This window comes from Saccopteryx leptura, chromosome 5 (genome assembly GCF_036850995.1).
Source record: "Saccopteryx leptura isolate mSacLep1 chromosome 5, mSacLep1_pri_phased_curated, whole genome shotgun sequence".
NCBI lineage: Eukaryota > Metazoa > Chordata > Mammalia > Chiroptera > Emballonuridae > Saccopteryx > Saccopteryx leptura.
Window position 1 is genome coordinate 215,923,858 of NC_089507.1, and position 19,390 is coordinate 215,943,247.

At 54.9% G+C, this 19,390-nt stretch overlaps 1 protein-coding gene across 1 annotated transcript in view; it reads right to left on the reverse strand.

Annotated features, from left to right (window-relative positions):
- Positions 1 to 7,844, reverse strand: part of RSPO4 (R-spondin 4) — a 30,183-nt gene extending 22,339 nt beyond the window's left edge. The window contains exon 1 of the mRNA XM_066387057.1: positions 7,766 to 7,844. Within this exon, the coding sequence (XP_066243154.1) occupies positions 7,766 to 7,844 (79 nt within the window). The remainder of the gene's footprint in view (positions 1 to 7,765) is intronic.
- Between the last annotated feature and the right edge of the window lie 11,546 nt (positions 7,845 to 19,390).

Here is a 19,390-nt window from a genome sequence, read left to right on the forward strand (position 1 = left end):
TGGGTTCACATGCCTGTGGCTGTGTGAGCAACTGGGCCTTTGTCTGCGATCTGCAATTTCAGGATCTTCCTGGATCCTGCCTCCTAGAGAGTCCACGAGGGCCGCATTGACTCAGCGGTCCATGCTTCCCGACAACAGTGAAGGTTACACTGGTCTATCAGCGGGTACACAGCACACACACACACACACACACACACACACACATTCACACATACCCACGCCCGTGTGCACACAGATGTGCATGCACACTCACCCACTCACACGCACGCTGACGTGTGTATGTGAACTCTAACACATTCTCAAAATAATAATCACCTTAACACTTGTAATGCACTCTGATAGTTTCTAAAAAAGAGGTTGGCAAAATATAACCCATGGGCCAAACCTGGCCACCAGCCTAGTTTTTGTATGGCCTTTGAGCCAAAAATGGTTAAATTTTTTTGTTCTTGTTTTCAGTGAGAGGCAGAGAGGCAGAGACAGACTCCTGCATGTGCCCTGACCAGGATCCACCCAGTAAGACCACTAGGGGACGATGCTCTACCCATCTGGGGCATTGCTCAACAACCAAGCTCTTCTTAGCGCCTGAGGCAGAGGCCATGGAGCCATCCTCAGTGTCCGGGCCAACTTGCTCTAATCGAGCCATGGTTGCAGGAGGGGAACAGAGAGGAAAGAGAGAAGCGAGAGGGGGAGAAGTGGAGAAGCAGGTGGGCGCTTCTCCTGTGTGCCCTGACTGGGAATTGAACCCAGGACATTCATATACTGGGCCGATACTCTACCACTGAGCCAACCAGCCAAGGCCTGGTTTAGTATTTTTAAAGCATTGTAAAAAAAACACCCCAAAACAAAGAAAAGAATGTGACAGATCGCAGCACCTACATGATTACGTAGGTAGACCTTTATAGACACGTTTGCGACGCCCACTCTATTTTATCCTATTCTGTTCCTTGTTGCTCTGGTCTGCTCTGCTGCACTCCCATTCATGAAAAGTTCTGTCTGCGCTTTACTAAATGTATGGGCCTGATTTGCTGATGGGTCGATTGCACCTCAGTTTGAAAGACTTTGAATGGATGTGAGCTTTAGTTTTTTCCACTAGATGGAAAGATGAGTGGATACACAGTGAGCCGACAGAGGAGAAGAGTGAGGGGAACAAAATGAATACAGTCACCTCACCCACGTGACATCGGAGGCAAGCAGGGTCGCACCTTTGTGTCTCGGATTTCTGGGCTGAGACGGGGACCCCCACAGACCTGCCTCTCCGGCCGGCAGTGGCTCCTCACGGAGCAGCGGGACCCTGTCTATGTCATTCCCTCCGAGGGCTCTGTTCCCCTCTGACGGCAGAGACAGGAGAGCGCGTCTCGGCTGTCCTTGTCAACGCCTAGTTCAGGGCCTGGCCGGGACGACGGGCTCAATAAATATTTCTTTGTGACTATGGTGACAGGCGAGTGGCGGCGGAGGCCCTCCGTGACAGACCCTGGCCCGTTCGCAGTCTGACCTTCACTTCCTCTGGTCGCACAGCCCCTTGGACGCTCTCCTCCTAGACAGAGCCTTTCCTTCCTCTCGGCGGAGACCCCAGCCGCTTGCCCTGCTGCCCCTCAGCTCGGCAAAATCCTAAACCCTTACCCCTCTGCTGAGGCTCCTCGGACGCTTCTGCCGTGCAGTCCTCAGCAAGGCACTGACAGGGCTCTCTTCTGTTTCTAGGCACGGGCCTTGGAGCCTCCAGACCGCTGGGTCTGCAGCCCTGCTCAGCTGTTTTAAGTTCCTAGATAGGCTCCTGCCCCTTTCTGAGCCTCAGTCCCCTTGTCCGAGAGACGGATGTGACACGGGCAGAGCCACAGTGAGGGTGCTCAGTCCACACGCAGGGCTCCGCACAGGGCCAGCCCGCACTGGGTGGTCTCAGGGTCTCCTGTGGAGGCTGGGTTGGGGTTGAATGGTTTCCATCCACGGAAGAGGGACGTGGGTTCCCCTCGGGGGTGGGAGCCCTGTGAGGTGAAAACAGCGTCCCTTTTGAGCCCCAAGTTTGGCTTCAGAACTGGCTGCAGAGGGAGAGGGCAGGTGAGCAGAGCTTAGTTTATTGAGCAGCTGCTATGTGCCAAGGATCCTGCTTCCCTTTTCTCCACCAGCCCCTATTTTATGAAGAAAACCCTGCCCAGAGGGGCAGAGGGACTCGCCCAAGGTAACATCCTACCGACGCGCGCGCGGCACCCTCGCTCCGCCCTTCAGTGGTGCCGTGTCCCCCACAGCACTGCCCTCGCTCCGCCCTTCAGTGGTGCCGTGTCCCCCGCGGCACTGCCCGCCCTCGCTCCGCCCTTCAGTGGTGCCGTGTCCCCCACAGCACTGCCCTCGCTCCGCCCTTCAGTGGTGCCGTGTCCCCCGCGGCACTGCCCGCCCTCGCTCCGCCCTTCAGTGGTGCCGTGTCCCCCGCGGCACTGCCCGCTCTCGCTCCGCCCTTCAGTGGTGCCGTGTCCCCCGCGACACTGCCCGCTCTCGCTCCGCCCTTCAGTGGTGCCGTGTCCCCTGCGGCACTGCCCGCCCTCGCTCCGCCCTTCAGTGGTGCCGTGTCCCCTGCGGCACTGCCCGCCCTCGCTCCGCCCTTCAGTGGTGCCGTGTCCCCTGCGACACTGCCCGCTCTCGCTCCGCCCTTCAGTGGTGCCGTGTCCCCCCCCCCCCCGCGGCACTGCCCCCCCTCGCTCCGCCCTTCAGTGGTGCTGTGTCCCCTGCGACACTGCCCGCTCTCGCTCCGCCCTTCAGTGGTGCCGTGTACCCCCCCCCCCCTGCGACACTGCCCGCCCTCGCTCCGCCCTTCAGTGGTACCGTGTCCTCCCCCTCCCCCTCCCCCTCCCCCCCCCCCCGCACTGCCCGCCTTCGCTCCGCCCTTCAGTGGTGCTGTGTCCCCCCCCCCCCCCCCCCGTGGCACTGCCCGCCCTTGCTCCGCCCTTCAGTGGTGCCGTGTCCCCCCCCCCCCCCGTGGCACTGCCCGCCCTTGCTCCGCCCTTCAGTGGTGCCGTGTCCCCCCCCCCCCCCCCCGCGACACTGCCCGCCCTCGCTCCGCCCTTCAGTGGTACCGTGTCCTCCCCCCCCCCCCCCCCCCCGCACTGCCCGCCTTCGCTCCGCCCTTCAGTGGTGCTGTGTCCCCTGCAACACTGCCCGCTCTCGCTCCGCCCTTCTGTGGTGCCGTGTCCCCCCCCCCCCCCCCGCGACACTGCCCGCCCTCGCTCCGCCCTTCAGTGGTGCCGTGTCCCCCTGCAACACTGCCCGCCCTCGCTCCGCCCTTCAGTGGTGCCGTGTCCCCCTGCAGCACTGCCCCTGACGTGCATCTTTGCCTGGTCCCACCTGGAGACCTGCGTTTAGGGGGACGCACCTTGCCCTGTGCTGAGCATGACCCTGACCTAGAGACAAGAAATCTGAGTCCTCCCCCATTGCTACCACTGCCTCGGCACTGGCTTGCTGGGTCTCAGCTCTCTGGGCACAGAGGACAGAGCTGTCTGCCTGGCTGTCCACTCAGGGCTCTGCTGTACACAGAGAATTACTCAGTCCACCTAACAAGCATGGAGAGGACGCTGGAATTTTCCTTTGACAAATAAAGGAAAAGAGGCTCAGAGAGGGGAGGGGGCAGAGGTGAGACTTCTCCCCCCCTTCCCCAGTCCCAGAAGCATTCCACTCTGCCAGAAAAGTGGGAGGGGGCAGTGGATGGATACTTATGAAGCACCTACTGTGTGCCTTTGGACACCCTCCCTCTGGGACTGTGGCAAATTTTCCCAATGACAAACAAGTAGATACAATTATTCCCATTTCGCAGACACGAAGCCCTGGGTCAGAGAAGGCACGTGGCCTGCCCAAGATGTCACGTTAAGGCAGGAGAAGACTTAGAATTTGAACCCAGGTCTATCTGAATTCCAGAGCTCCGCCCTCTGCCCCCTTACTGCCTCGGGTCTAGGAGGATCAGAAAAGCACCATGAGGATGCGCCGGACTCTTGCCTCCACCTCTCCCCCTCCCTCCCCAGCAGGCCAGGGACATCAGGGAGTCAGTCCCCGCATTGCTTAGTGAGTCCCTGTGCGGGCGTGGGGGTGCGGACCAGAGCCCCCTCACTCTGTCCGGTGTCCCACTGCCAGGGCACCCCAGCATGCTTTTAAGAGAAATGTCCCCATCTGGTTCTGATTCACTTATATTTATATTTAATTAATCAAAATGTTGTTTTGTAATAGACACTTGAGATCCAAGAACCTTTCTCAAGCCTCTTTCTTTCCATTTTTCCTGTCTTAAAGACAGAAACATTGGGTTTCATCAAGAAGCAGCGACTCGGGGGCCCGAGGAAGCGCGGGGTCCGTGGGCAGCTGGCCCCCGAGGGTGATGGCTCAGCGGGTCGTTCTTCTGACCTTGCAGAGGAGGCTGAGGGCTGGGGCCAAGGCCTGGGCATGGAGGGGAGGCTGGGGCCAAGGCCTGGGCCTGGAGGGGAGGCTGGGGCCAAGGCCTGGGCATGGAGGGGAGGCTGGGGCCAAGGCCTGGGCATGGAGGGAGGCTGGGGCCAAGGCCTGGGCATGGAGGGGAGGCTGGGGCCAAGGCCTGGGCATGGAGGGGAGGCTGGCTGGCTGAGGGCTGGGGCCAAGGCCTGGGCATGGAGGGAGGCTGGGGCCAAGGCCTGGGCATGGGGGGAGGCTGGGGCCAAGGCCTGGGCATGGAGGGGAGGCTGGGGCCAAGGCCTGGGCATGGAGGGAGGCTGGGGCCAAGGCCTTGGCATGGAGGGGAGGCTGGGGCCAAGGCCTGGGCCTGGAGGGGAGGCTGGGGCCAAGGCCTGGGCCTGGAGGGGAGGCTGGGGCCAAGGCCTGGGCATGGAGGGAGGCTGGGGCCAAGGCCTGGGCATGGAGGGGAGGCTGGGGCCAAGGCCTGGGCATGGAGGGAGGCTGGGGCCAAGGCCTGGGCATGGAGGGGAGGCTGGGGCCAAGGCCTGGGCATGGAGGGAGGCTGGGGCCAAGGCCTGGGCCTGGAGGGGAGGCTAGGGCCAAGGCCTGGGCATGGAGGGGAGGCTGGGGCCAAGGCCTGGGCCTGGAGGGAGGCTGGGGCCAAGGCCTGGGCATGGAGGGGAGGCTGGGGCCAAGGCCTGGGCATGGAGGGAGGCTGGGGCCAAGGCCTGGGCCTGGAGGGGAGGCTGGCCGGGGAAGGCGACGCAGGGACATCCCTCCACACTGGCAGCTCCGCGAGGGCAGACCCCAGAGGCTCCAAACACAGAGCGGAGCACAGAGGCCGCCCGTGACATTTGCTGCGTGAACACTGAATGAATGAATGAATGAATGAATGAATGAGGCGCTGCCAATACCTGCAGAATACATTCTGCCAAAGTTAGTCCAGAATGTCAAAGCCAGTAAGACCCTCAGGGATCTCGCAGGGAATTTTCCAAGCAGCTCTCTCATGAAGAAATGGTCTTTGCGGTGTGATGAGTTTGGGGAAGGCTCTGCCCTCTGCCCTCACCGAGCCGCTGTGAGCGCTCCGGGAAATCGCGCAGTCAGGAAACCTGCTATAGCCGGCGTTGCCCACAACCGATCTGGCCGGGGTTCCTGCAACCGACTACCTTGCAGAATATGCTGCAGAAAGAGTTTTTCTACCACCCACGCCCGCCGCAGTGCCAATGGGGAAGCCGAGGCCGTGGGTGGGGAGGAGGGGACATCCACTTGCCCAGAGTCACCCAGCACAGAGGGGTGGGGTTGGGACTGACATCCAAGGCTACCTCTGACGCACCTGGCTGCTGAGTGGAGCCACAGCCTCTCTCTGGAGGTCCTGGGCTGGGTACGCCTGTGTCCCCAACACAAGAGATCAAGTGCCAGGGGGTGGGGGGCCAAGAGTCCCCCACCAAACTGGGGCAGTGCCTGACCTCCTCACTAAGCACTTGGGAATGAGGGGAGGGATCGGAATTCTTCTTCTTCTGTATGTGTCTTTTTAGAACTTGGAAATGTCAAGCTCCTCTTCAGATGGGGAGACTGAAGGTCTGAGAAGAGAGGAGCAACACGGCTCGGAGACACCCGTGTCCTGTCAGGAGGGCTGGGATCCCAGCCCGTCCTGCTGCCCACCTGCTGCGCGCCCCGGGGACACTCGGGCCCCCTCTCTGAGACTCAGTTTCCTCGTGCAGAGAACAAGCATCTCCCCCTCCCTCCGCTAGGCTGTTGTGAGTAGCCAAGAACACAATGGACAGGAAATGAGAATGACTAATCCTTCCAAGTGCCCACAAGGAGCCTGTGCACTTGACATTAACTCATTCCCTCTTAGCCCCATCTGCCCTGTGAGTTGCACACCTAAGATTATCATTCCTATTTTATAGAGGAGTCCATGAGGACAAAGTTTTTGTTTTTGGGGGGGAGGGAGGGGTCTTTTTCTAGAACCGACAAAGATTTTAGAGCCTCAGAAGGGTAAACCGAGGCCCAGAGAAGCAAAATGATTTCGTCAAGGTCACCCAGCTAGTCTCTGGGGAAGCCAGGATTTGAACCCCGACAGGCTGACTGCAGAGCCCAGGCACTGAACCTCTGTATCAGGGCCGTTCACAGAGGAGTGTCTCCAGGAGGTCCCTAACTCCCTGCTCTCTGGAAGGCCACCCACCCCTCTGCTCCTAGGGTTCTTCTGTCCAGACACCAGCCCAGCCCCCTCCAGCTCCCCGACGGCCCCTTTGTTTCCTGCCCCTCCCCAGGAGCGACTGTGCCCGTACAGAGCACTGTTCACCCAGATGGACTAGGAACCCCAGAGGGGAGATGCTCATTCCCTCGTAGCCTCGCTCAGACCTGACCCAGAGCTGGGTCTTCCACTCACCCGCTGGACAACTCAGCCGAGTCGCTTAACCTGTCTGAACCCTGCCATCCAGCTTTATAAAGACGGGGTGCCTGCTAGGTCGCGAGGCTGTAGGGGGGTTCCCTTAGTGTGTGGAACACCCTTGGCACGGCGGCGGGCATCCGACTGGCTGGCTCTCAGACTGGCACCCAGAGGCTGCAGGGCTGCCTGGCTCACGCAGACACTTGTTTGCCCCCTCCGCCCGTGGGCTCTGCCAACCTCGGTTCCGTAGGGAAAGTCCCCAACTTGCCTCCTGACAACGTTCTGACCTCACAGCGACGGGCAGGGGCATAGAACCTCGAGGTGAGAACGCAAGGGGTCCCCGGTGTTGTGCCCCAGGGACATTTATAGCCTGGACTTTGGTTCATCTTCCTAGTGGCCCTAGAAGGTCAAGATGGAAACAACAGCAGAGGCTTTTGGAGGGGGTGGACTTCTTCCAGACTCAAACTCGGCCCTCAGGTCTCCCTGAGCTGCTGCACCGGGGCCCAGGGTGGGGTGGGGTCCACCGAAGATCATCACTTCTCGAAAGTGACACGGTGAGTCAGAGTCGGTGATGAGATGGCGGCACCCTACCCTGTCCCGGCCCACGGCTCATGATGTCACCTCCTGGCTTCTCGTGGCTGTTAAGGATGGATTCTAAGCCACCAGCTCCGTGCTCTCGTCCCAGTGCCCTCCAGCCTGGCACCTGGGGCTTCCTGTCTTTGCACCACCGAGCAGGGATGCTACTCTAAGGGGTGGGGGCCACGGGAGCCCTGGGCGGTCCCTTCCCTCCTTGGAGAGCCTCCTTGGTCCAGGTTGCAGAGCGGGTGCCACGGGCCTCAGTCTCCCCATCTGTAAAGTGGGACTGGCCCGTACCTGGCGGAGTCAGTAGCTCAGGGCACCGGTCAGATGCCACAGGGACCATTCCCCGGTCTGCCCTGCCACCCTGCCACCCTGCCCGGCTGCCTCTCCTCCTACCTTGCTTTTTCCTTCGGTTCAGAGGGATCATGTCCGCGGCGTGGGCGACGAGCAGCAACAGGCAGAGTGGCACCCGCATCTGGGCAGCCTGGTCCGGGCGGGTGCGCGCGGGGCTCCGGGCACCCAGGCGGCGCCCCGCGGGGACGCTGGAAGCCTAACAGCCCGGCGGAGACCCGACGGCGGCGCGGCGAGCGCGGGGGCTGCTCCGGGCTCTCCTGGCGCATCCGCTGGGCGCGAGGTCCGTCCCGCCGCCAGGGACCCACCGTCCGCCCAGGGGCCGGCCGCCAGGTCCAGTGTGGGCGTCGGCGGAGCGGGGACACTGCGGCGGCAGCGGGGAGGAGCCGGCGGCAGGGCGGCGCGTTAACCCCCTCTGGGCTGCGCGCGCGGTCGGAGGTGGGGCGGGTGGGGGCGGAGGTCGCCCGGCCAGGGGCCTGGTGGCCGGACTGTCCCGCAGTCCGCGTTCTGGCGTCGTTCCCGCCGCCTTCGATATCCTGCTCACCTAAGCACTGTCAGCCAGATGCAGGTACACACCCCCACACCACACCCGCACACGCGCACGGACACGCACGCGCCCAGTGACCCCATCCTTCCGCTCTCGCCCCCTCTGGTTCCTCTCTGTTCCTTTCTCCTGCGCCTGTTTTTCTCTGTCCCGTGTTCTCCTCCCCTGCTGCCTCTTCCCTCGACGCCCACTGTCGCCTTCTTAATCTCTCTCTTGCCAATGTCCTTGTTCTCGCCAGGACTCAGTGTCTCTGCATCCCCACCTGGCCGGCCGTTTCTCTCTCTCTGTTCCCATCCCTCCTCTCTCCATCTGCAGGGTGGGAGTGTATGCCCCCAGCCCCGCTGCCCGGCTCTGTGTCTCTCTGCTCTGGCTCTTTCAAGAGTCCCAAGTCTTTTCTGCTCACCGCCCCGAAGTTGTTCCTGCACAGCGTGGCGGAAGCCCTTCATCTTTCACTCAGGGTGACCAGCACCTCATAAATTCTACTGTGAAGGGGCCGGGGACCTGGACTGTGTTTCCTCCAACCTTATCTAGGGGCCTGGGAGCAGCTGGTCCCGATTTTAACCCTTTCAGAGCCAGATTCCTTCTGCCACACACGAGCAGCCCACTCCTGACCTTCATTGCCTTACCCACTAAAGACTCTAACAGCAATAATGATGCTGATGATCATTTTTTGAGGCCTACGTGCTGAGCGCTTTACATGTAACGTGAACTTCAAAGCCACCCGGCGAGGCTGTCTTCTGAGTAGTCCCACTTCACAGGGGAGTCGAGGGAAGCTCAGGGAGGCCTCCAGCCGGACAGCAGGCTGGTGGGCAGCCCGGGTGTGGCGCCTGCAGCCTCGGCCAGTGCTCGGACACAGAGGACCCTGCCCTCCGCACACTCCTGCTGGACTGCTGTCCTTCCTGTAGTTTGAAGGAAGGGAAACGCTGATGTCTCCTTCTGTAGCCCCTTTTCTCCATTCGTAGGGAGTCCCCAGGGCAGTGGGGACATTGGAGGACATGTCCCAGGGAGGCCAACACACAGAGGGTGAGGCAGGTCAGGCCTGGCCACCCTCCTGTGGGAGTCCACAAACGTCGGCAGACAACGCCCTAAGGATCTTGGTGGACTGCTGGAGCCCTCCCACCCAAATGGCTCCCATTTCACAGATGGAGCCACTGAGGCCCCTGGCCTGGGGGTGCCCAGCTCAGGCAACCCGGTGATTCTAGGACGGAGTTGGGATGTGGAGCCGGTGTCCAGCCTGGCTCCCTCCACCTTGCCCTGCACGGCCCTCCTGCTCTGACCTCCCTGATCTCGGTCTTCTCCTCCGTCCCCACCCCGCACCCCTGTAGTCCCGGCAATCCCAACTCTGGTAGTATTTCACAGACATCGCTAGGCTTCTCATACGTCTCAGCCTTTCATGTGCGGCCTCTCCGTGGAATGCCGGTCTGCACCCCCTCCCCCTTCCCCACTGACTCATTCGGGACTCAGCCCTGCATCTGCCCTCATCCAGGAAGCCTTCCCTGATTCTCAGTTCAGGCTCAGTGCCTCTGTACCACAGCTCTGATCGCGCTCGGTGGAAAGGAAGGGTCTGTCTGCCCCTTTCTCTGAATTGTCAATTCTCATGAGACCAGAGAAGAGGTCATGTCTGGGCCCCTGGAGCCCAGTACCTGCCAGACACAGGTGCTCCGCATGTTTGTAGAATGAATGAATGAATGAAGAATGAAGAACAAATGAATGATGAATGAATGAATGAATGAATGAATTTCTTCAGATGCTTATACGTGAAATTCGGGTACTTGGAGAAATGAGGTAACTCTAGAAGAACAAGCTTTAGAACGTTGGAAAGTTCATTTCCACCCAAGCACCCCCCCCCCCCCCCCCCCCCAGTCCTGAAGTCTCCGAAGTCCAGAACAGAACAGAGAACAGTCCCCGGGTAAGCAGGGCCCGGGCGGAGCGATGTGCATGGGGAGTCTCACCGAGGCCCAGGCTGCTCGACAGCGCCCCCCCCCCCCCCGCAGGCCTTTACCCTCTCACCCCCCCCCCCGCAGGCCTTTACCCTCTCACTCCCCCCCCCCTCAAGCTACTCAGCTCTCCTCCTGTTTTTCACACTCTGTCTGTCACGTGTCCTCTGCCTGGAAAATTCATCCTCACCCCCCCTCAGGGCCGATCTCTGCTCAGGGTGACCTCCTCCGAGGGCCTCTCTGACCACTCCAGATACAGTAGACCATCCGTCCCCTGTGTCCCCTTGTCCTGCTCGCTCTCCCCAGCACCAAGCGACACTCAGCTTGTTCATGGCTGTAACTTGCTTATCTGTGAGCTGCACTAGTGCAGAAATCTTCTCTTAATCCCTGTGCCTGACACAGAAAGCGCTTAATAAATATTTGCAGAACGAATGAATGACTCATTCCTTGATTCTGGGCGGCACCTTGAGCGCCTCCTGCTCCCGTGGGCTCAGTTTCCCCGTTTGCTCAGTGGCGCAGCAGGAGGCTTGTGGTCTCTGAGAACCCTTCCAGACCTCCCAGGATCTGTGATTTCTAGGTTTCTCACATCCGGGACTCAGAGACCCATGCCACCTTGAGATAGATGCTCAGTGTCTTTCTGTAGCTTATAGGGGGCAGTGTGGGAATCCCGATTTGTTCCCGATCTCCCTCCCCCAATACAGGGACCCAGCGAGGACACTGAGGCCAGCGGCGCTAATGACATCCCCGGGAGGTGTGCACACCTGGGGCGTCAGTTAAGGAACTCCTGGAAACTGTTATAAGTCGATGAACGTGGGGATGATGGCTGAAACCCATTACTCCTTGTGCATGCTCCTGATCAGCAAGCCCTTCTCCTCTGCAGGAGAGCAGAGACTCAGGTCCCTTGCAGCCTGTCCTCTGCGTTCTTCAGCACGTGGGTTAAAACTCGCTGTGGAAGGGGCAGGGCACGGAGGACCACCTAGAGAGGGGACAAGGCAAGCTCCTCTCCCACATCCCACTGGTCAGAACACAGTCACCAGGCCACACCTCTCTGAAAGGGTTGCTGAGGAACGTAGTCTAGCCATGTGCTCCAGAGGAAAAGCAAAGAGTTTGGTGAACATTTGGCCAGTCTGCCGCCACTGGGCCACTCTTCTTCATGCCCGAGCGACGCGGGCATGAAGCTCCTACCTGGTTGGTTCTGATGCCTACAAGCTTTTTTTCTTAAGCAGCCAGAGGACCTCATTTTTTTTTTCTAGATGAAGCCCAAACTCCTCCGAGTCTAAGAGTTGCAAGAATGGCCCCTGCTAGCGAGTCCTGGTTTGCCAGGGATTGAAGAGTTTCCTGGGATGCAGTTTTTAATTTATGTATAACTTTGTGTGACCAGCGCCACATTGGAACACTTAACTGGACCATCACAAGACTCCCTCATGTTACCCCTTTATGATTTCACCCACACCTTTTCCTCCACCCTAACCCCTGCCAAACACTAATCTGTTCTCATCTCTATAATTTTGTTGTTACACAAATATTAGATAATGGAATCATGCATTATATTATATATCCTTTTGAAATTGGCTTTCTTTACTCAGCACAATGTCCTTGAGATTCATCCAATTGTTACGTGTATAAATAGTTGCTTCTGCTGCTGAGTAGTATTCCATGGGAGGGATGTGTTACCGTTTGTTTAGCCCTCCATTGATCGAAAGACATTTATATAGATAGCTTCTAGTTTGGGGCTATTAAGAATAAAGCTACTCTGACCCTGGTCAGATAGCTCAGTTGGTTGGAGCATTGTCCCAGTACGCCAAGGTCGTGAGTTCCATCCTTAGGGCACATCCAGGAATCAACTGATGAATATATAGATAAGTAGAACAACAAACTGATGTTTTTCTCTCTCTGTCTTCCTTCCTTTCACTCAAAAATCAATAAATTAAAATACATATATTTTTAAAGAATAAAGCTACTGTGGACATTTGTATTCAAATTTCTGTGTCCTGTTTAGCAAAGTGTCTGTGCAAAACAAAATATCTTTTGTGCATTTTTAATTGAACTTTTGGTCTTACTGTTTCATTTTAAGAGTTTAAGAGTTTTTTATTCTATGCAGAATTCTTTCATTGGAGATGTGACTTTAACATATTTTCTCCTGGTCTGTACCTTGACCTTTCAGCGTCTTACCAGCATCTTTCATAGAGCAAAGGTTTTTAATTTTGATGATGTTCACGTTATAAATATTTCCTTTTATGGATCGTGTTTTTGGTGTCAAGGCTAAGAACATTTGTCTAGACTCAACTCTCAAAGATCTCTTTTTTTTTTTTTCAAAGAAGTTATATAACTTTATATTCAAGCCCATAACCCATTTTTATATTAACTTTTATATAAAGGTTCAGGTTTAGATCAAGGTTCAGTTTTTGCCTATGGATGTTCAATCGTTTCAATGGAATTTCTTTGCTCCTTTGTCAAATATTAATTGGGCATATTTGTGTGTGTCTATTTCTGGGTTATCTATTTTGCTTCCCAGACTATGGGTTGTTCTGTCTGCCGGTACCACACAATTTTGATTACTGTAGCTTTATAAGCAATCTTGAAATTGGGTAGACTATTTCTGCACACTTTATTTTTTCCAAAATTATTTTATTTATTCTAGTTTCTTTGTCTTTTGATATGTTTTATAATAATTTTGTCTATATCTAAACAAATCTTGCTGGAAATTTAATCAGAATTACATTAAACATGTATGTCAATTTGGGGAAATTTTACATCTTAACTATATTGAGCCAATCCATGAACATGGTATACTTCTTCATTTATTTTGATCTTTGATTTTTTTAAGTCAGTGTTTTGTGATTTTAGCAAATAAGTTTTATATATGTTTTATTAGATTTACACTTTAGTATTTTTTCTTTTCTTAAACAACTGTAAATGGTATTGTTTTTTAAATTTTGCTGCCTATGTGTTTATTCCTAGTTTGTATGAATATAACTGAGTTTTATTTGTTGATCTTATATCCTGCCACTTCTTAGTTCAAGAAGTATTTTTCTAGATTTCTAGGGGTTTTTTTAACATAGCCAATCATGTCACCTCTGAAAATAGGGATCATTTTATTTATTTTCCTGATTTATGTGTGTTTTCTTTTCTTGCTTTATTGCATTGGCTTAGAACTTCTAGCACTATACTGGGTAACAGAGATGAGAGCAGGTAGCCTTACCTTGCTCTTGAAAGGAAAGCATTCTGTATTTCATTATTAAGTAGAATCTTAGCTGTAGGTGTTTTTCCACTTATCAAGTAGTAGAAGTTTCTCTCTGTTGCTATTTTTCTAAGGGTTGAATTTTTTTTTTTATCATGAATGAGTGTTAAGTTTTGTCATGTACTTTTTTTTTTGCATCTATTAATAATACTATTAGGTGATTTTTCTTCTTAAGCTTGTTGCTATGATGCATCCCATTGATTGATTTTCAAATATTGATCCAGAATTCCCTCCCTGGAATAAACCCCATTTGGTCATGGTACATAATTCTTTTTCTACATCGTGAATTCTATTTGCTCATATTTTGTTAAGGGTTTTGCATCTATATTCATGAAGTATGTTGGTCTCTCTACATTTTTGGTATTGTCTTTGTCTGGTTTTTGTATCAGGATAATAATAGCCCTAGTAGCACCACAATAACAAAGCAGACAAACACAGCATTGCAAGGGCTCTAGAAACGCAATTGTCATTGGAACTACCGCCACCCAGAGTGGGTGAGGACCTACATGCTACACCTAGACAGTGAGACGAACTGCTACAATAGAAGATTTAACTAGGACCTGGACTTTCCGAATATAATAGCCCCAGCGTAGAGGATTCATGGAAAATCACCTGTCATACCAAGAACCAGAAAACCATAATTCTGATGAGGAAAGACAGTCAGCTCAATGCTAATATCAAGGTGATTCGGATGTTGAAATCACCTGACAAGGCTGTTAGAGCAGCGATCATAAACGTGCTGTGACAGGAAATTATAACTTCTATCGAAACAAATGGAAATACAGAAAAATCTCAGCAAAGAGACATGAGCTATAAAAAAAACCTCAAATAGAATTATAAAACTGAATAATACAATAACTAAGAAAACAACTTGCTGATGGACTCAGTAGGAGAAAGAGTGGAAAAATATCCATAATGATGGACAGATTCACCAACTCTCTCTTTCAACCAGGGGGAGAGCCTGAGGCGTGTCTACTCTTGTCTCCCAGAATTCCCCAGTGGGGCTGAGCTCCCGTTGTCCCCAGCGGTCACTGTCCCTATGACCTGCCCTGTATGGGCTACCTGCCCACGCATCCTGTTCCCTCCCATGTAACCTCAGCCCCCATGTTCCCAGGATCAATTCTCAAATAGCCTTCTCGAACTTAAATCTTGGTCTCAGGGTCTGCTGAGTCTTGGCAATCTCAAACCAAGATAGTATTTTATTTATAGGTCTCATGACCCCTGTGAGTTTATGCGGGGGGGGGGGGGGGGGAGCAATGCCTAAATCCAGAGGACGTTCTCTTGAGTAACTTTTATCATCTGGGCTACAGTTGTATCGCCTGTAAAAGAAAGGAGTCGAACCCCAGCCACCTTTCTCCGCTGGGCTTCCTCTTAAGCTGCCGTGAAGCCGCGACCTCTGCAACCCTGTCTCTGTTCTCTGCTCGGCCTGCTGTTTTCCCCAGGGAAGGCAAGCCGCCCGGTCCCTGGGGTGCTCAGACAAACAAAGGAGCCGCTTCAAGCCAGCCGCCCCTCCCCTCGCCAACCGCAGTGGAATCACAGCTTCCATGGTGGGTCGGGTTATTGTTTTTAATACCAGTGTGAAATAAATTGAAAAATTACCCATAAAAATACAGGTTTTCAGCAGCTGGCCTGAAATTTCTTTCCATAAACAAACAAGTTTAAAGAAATGCCTTCTTAATACCACCCGCCGACTCCTCCCTCCCCGCCCCCCCTCCCTGCCTTTTATGTCCGGCCCTGAGTGGGCGTGGGGTCCACAGAGAGGCTCAGCCTCCTGGGCAAATGCAGAACTGCTGGGAGCCGCGGGGGCATCTCCAGGCCCATGGTTGACTGGCACCTCTCGCCCCGTCTGTCTGCTCCATGAAGAATCCCCTAGACTGACCCCCCATCCCTACCCCCACCCCCAGTTCCTACACTCAGCATGTGCTTGGGAACCAAACTGCCTGGGTCTGAATCAGAGATTTCCTGCACATCCAGTACGACTTGAAGCAAATTACTTAACCAACCTGTGCCTCAGTTTCCCTCCCCCTGAGAACAGGGATGATCTCAGTACCTACTTCATAAGGCTGTTTGGGAAATTAAATGAAATGTTCACGAAGCTCTTAGCACAGGGCCTGGCCCAAGGCCACGCCGTGTAACTGTTAGCTATTATTAGTTTTACAGCGGAAGAGGAACTAGGGTGGGAGATGGAGCAGGAGGCTCAGTGACATTTGGACTTTTCCACACTGAGCCTGCTTTGGGGATTTCACGGAGTGTTTATATAAACATCTGTCTAACACCCCGCCGTTGGCCGAACCTGCGGACATCCGTTCCTTCATTCATCTGGCCCGACAGACATTTCATCGTGGAAGGATTTCAGGACTCGGGGTGACGATTATGCCCGGCTTCCGGAAGAGGAAACTGAGGCCTGGTAGGTGAACGGACTCTCCCGTGGTCTCTGGAAGTGGTCCTTTTTGGTCGTTTGATGATCCGGGGTGAATCCCGATACTGGTAACAGACTGAACCCTAAACCCATCGCAGACGGAGCCCTGCCTCCTTCATCGCTCGCTGAAACTCGACCCTGATCCTAGACCGAGTCGTCATCCTGGTTCCGGGCCAGGCTCTGATCCGGTTCCTGAGCAGAGAGGCGGAGCCCCGGACTAAGCGGCCTGGGGTTTCGGTCAGAACCCTGAATGTTGTTTCCTACTGAGGCCCTGACCCCCATCTCAGGCGGAGCCCTGACCCCGTGGCGGACGGAGCCCTGACCCCGTGGCAGACGGGGCCCTGACCCCCATCTCAGGCGGAGCCCTGACCCCCATCTCAGGCGGAGCCCTGACCCCGTGGCGGACGGAGCCCTGCCTTTCAGTATAGACGGAGTCAGAACCCCGTCCCAGCCTGACTGCCGTCCTGGTCGCACACTCAACCTCAGCTCTGGCCGCAGACGGAGCCCACCGTGGGGCCGCTGGCCTGGAAGTCCACCTGCAGCCCCAGACCCGAGTGGCTGTGGGAACCCGTCTCCCCTCTTCCCCGGGTCTCCGTCTACCGCCGGGAAAACAGCGGAGAAGAAAACGTCTCTCGGCGCCCTTTGAAAAGGACCCAGGCCTCAGCGGGGGATGTGCAGCCCCTCCCAGGGAGCAGGACCCCACCGCGTCTCCCGAGCTCGCATGCCCCCCGACCCGACCCGACCCTCGGGAGGCCCCAGAGATTCAAGTCCTCCTGACGTCAGAACTCCGAGGAATTCTATTGTTTGGATGGTTTTCAGTTCTGATTATTTAATGGAGTCGTTTCTGGTTCTGTATTCGCTGCCCCGGTCAGCTGGGGTAGAGTTTTTCTTCCCTCTGTGGTTGAAGTTGTAACGCTCTTTCAAACAAAGGAAAAATATTTTTTTAAAAAAACAGCAGTAAAAATATTTCCAAAATATGTTCAGAATCGCGCGGATCTCGCGGTAGCTGGTTGAGGGCGGGACCGAAGGGTAAGAAGAGGTTTCCATAGCGAGGGACTGCGGGTGTCCGGTGGGCTGGGGGTGGGGGTGCGGGGCCAGCCATGGCGGCGGACGGAGGTGGGGACACGCAGCAGAGGTGAGGGCAGGAAGGTGGAGGGGGAGAGCCAGGGGTCAGGCCTTGGAGGGTTTCCACCCAGGAAGCAGCTGAGACCCGGAGCCTCTTTCTGGCTGTGTCCCTTTAACTCTGAGCCTCACTTTTCTCATCTGTCAAATGGAGACATAACACCTGCCCAAGGAGGACTCTGGCGCTCAGGTGGCAAGGGATCGCAAAGCAGCTGGCACAAGGCCTCCTAACACTGCTATTACTTGTAGCCATGTTTGTCATAGCTGAGAGGCGGTAGAGCTTGCTGGTGCGTGGAGGCCAGAGTCAGACGGCCCGGGTTCGAGCCTTGGTTCTACCACTTACTACCTGTGCGCCCTCAGGCAAGGTGCTGAACCCCTCTGAGCCTCAGTTTCCGCATTTGTAACGTGGGAGTGTTAAGCAAGTTATTGTGAGGAGGGAATGGGTTTTAATACAGGCCAAGCACTTAGAACTGTGTCCGGCACATAGTAAGCGCCTGATAAAGTGTTAGCTATTATCATTTGAGCAACAAATGTTTCATACATCCCTACTATGTGCAGGCTGCAGGATGAGAAAATTATAATACTTTAATCTGGCCTGTAGTGGCGAGAGAGAGCGTCGACCTGGAATGCCAAGGTCGCTGGTTCAAAACCCTGGGCTTGCCCGGTCAAGGCACATATGACAAGCAACAGTAAGCAACGAACAACTAAAGTGAAGCAACTATGAGTTGATACTTCTCGTCCCCGTCCCCCCCCTTTTAATAAAATCAATCAATAAAAATCTTTTTTTAAAAAAGTACTTCACATGAGATGCAGTGAGGAACCCTAGGCCCCCAAATTTTCCTGCCCTATGTCCCCGTCTCAGTTCCAGCCACTAGCCGTTGATGAACTGATTAATTCATTGATTTATTCGTGACCGATCACCAGCCGCATGCCGGGAAGGGGTGAGGGTTAAGACATAAGGCAGAAGGAGAGCAGGAGGTCAGAACAAAGTCAGATAAGTCCTAAAATCCTGGCTCGGGGGAGGGGTTGTGGGAGCAGGGGGGAGGAGCAGGAGAGGGGCCTGTCGGAGCTGATGTCGGGGCGTCCAAGGGAAACCGCTGGCCTCACTTCCCTGTTTCCCACACGTCCATTTTCGGTCCTTCTTTGCTTAACGTGCAGGGATGACTACTCACAGTCCTGAGACAGCCTCACCCCCACCTCCGGGACCCCACACCCTCTGCGAGAGCCCTCATCCCCTCTGTCCCTCCCCAGCCATCCCGCTGAGAGGCCATCGAGCTGGGATAGTCAGACTCGGCTTATTTTTATCCCAGCTCTACGTGGCAGGAGAAAGAGAAAGAGTCCCCTGTTTTTCCTTCACAGTTTCAGTGGCTTGACTTGGAGCTTGACAACAGATGTGCGTGCTCAACCCGTTGGCTGTCAAACAAACCGACTTTCACCACTGACTGCCATTTGTGTTTGGGGAGGATGGAACCCAAGACTTTGCCGTGTGTCCACTTTGGGTCAAAAAATAGCCCCAAACAAGCATATCTGGTGAGAGTGGGGACTTATGAATTCGTCAGTAGGTTTCTGACTCGATTGATCCACTGATTGCTATGTCCGTAATGCACGAAGGGGGGTTTGAGGCAGCTCAGGAAGGAAGTGGGGGGTGGGAATGGGTCATCTGTGCATCTTACGTTCCACTCAGTGGGAACATCAAGGGACGAAGAAAAAACGACCCAGCTGCCTCATAGCTGGGGAGCAAATTCTTGGTATGGAAGTGATTCTTCTAAGGCTAGCCTCTTCAGAGTCCATTCCAAATGCTTTTCTTATTTTCAGATTTAATTAGGACAATTTTTTTTTTGGTGTGTGTGTGTGTGGTGTGAGTCATCACTTAATAATGGGGGGGGGGGTCATCGACTAGGGAGTGGGGCAGGACAGTTGGGCAGTTCTAAGCAAGTCGTTCACCAGCTGCGTGGTCACGAGTGAGTGAGGTACTTGAGCTCTGAGCACCGGTTTCCTCATCTGTAAATTCACATGTAACCTGCCAGATATCTGGGGAAATCCTACACTAGATCATATACATTAATAAATTAAAAAAAAATGGCCAAATTTCAGATTGAACCTGAGGCACCTTCCTACCCTGGCATGTCTTCGTCTGTCTCCATGGAGCTGATGAGGAGGACACGGGCATTGCTGTAAAAACGCCTTTGGATGGGGTGGGAGGATCAGACCAGGGAGACGTCGCCCAGGGTGGAGTCCTCAAGGAGGGACCCCTAGAGAGAAGTGCTGGGTAAGAAGAGGACGCTCTGGAGGTGGAAACAGCGACCGTGTCTCTGGTCAGGACCGACCTGAATGAAGCCGTGATCGGAGGTGATGACGGTAGATCAGCCCCCAGAGCCCCGGGAGCTCCAGAGCAGGCAGGGAAGAC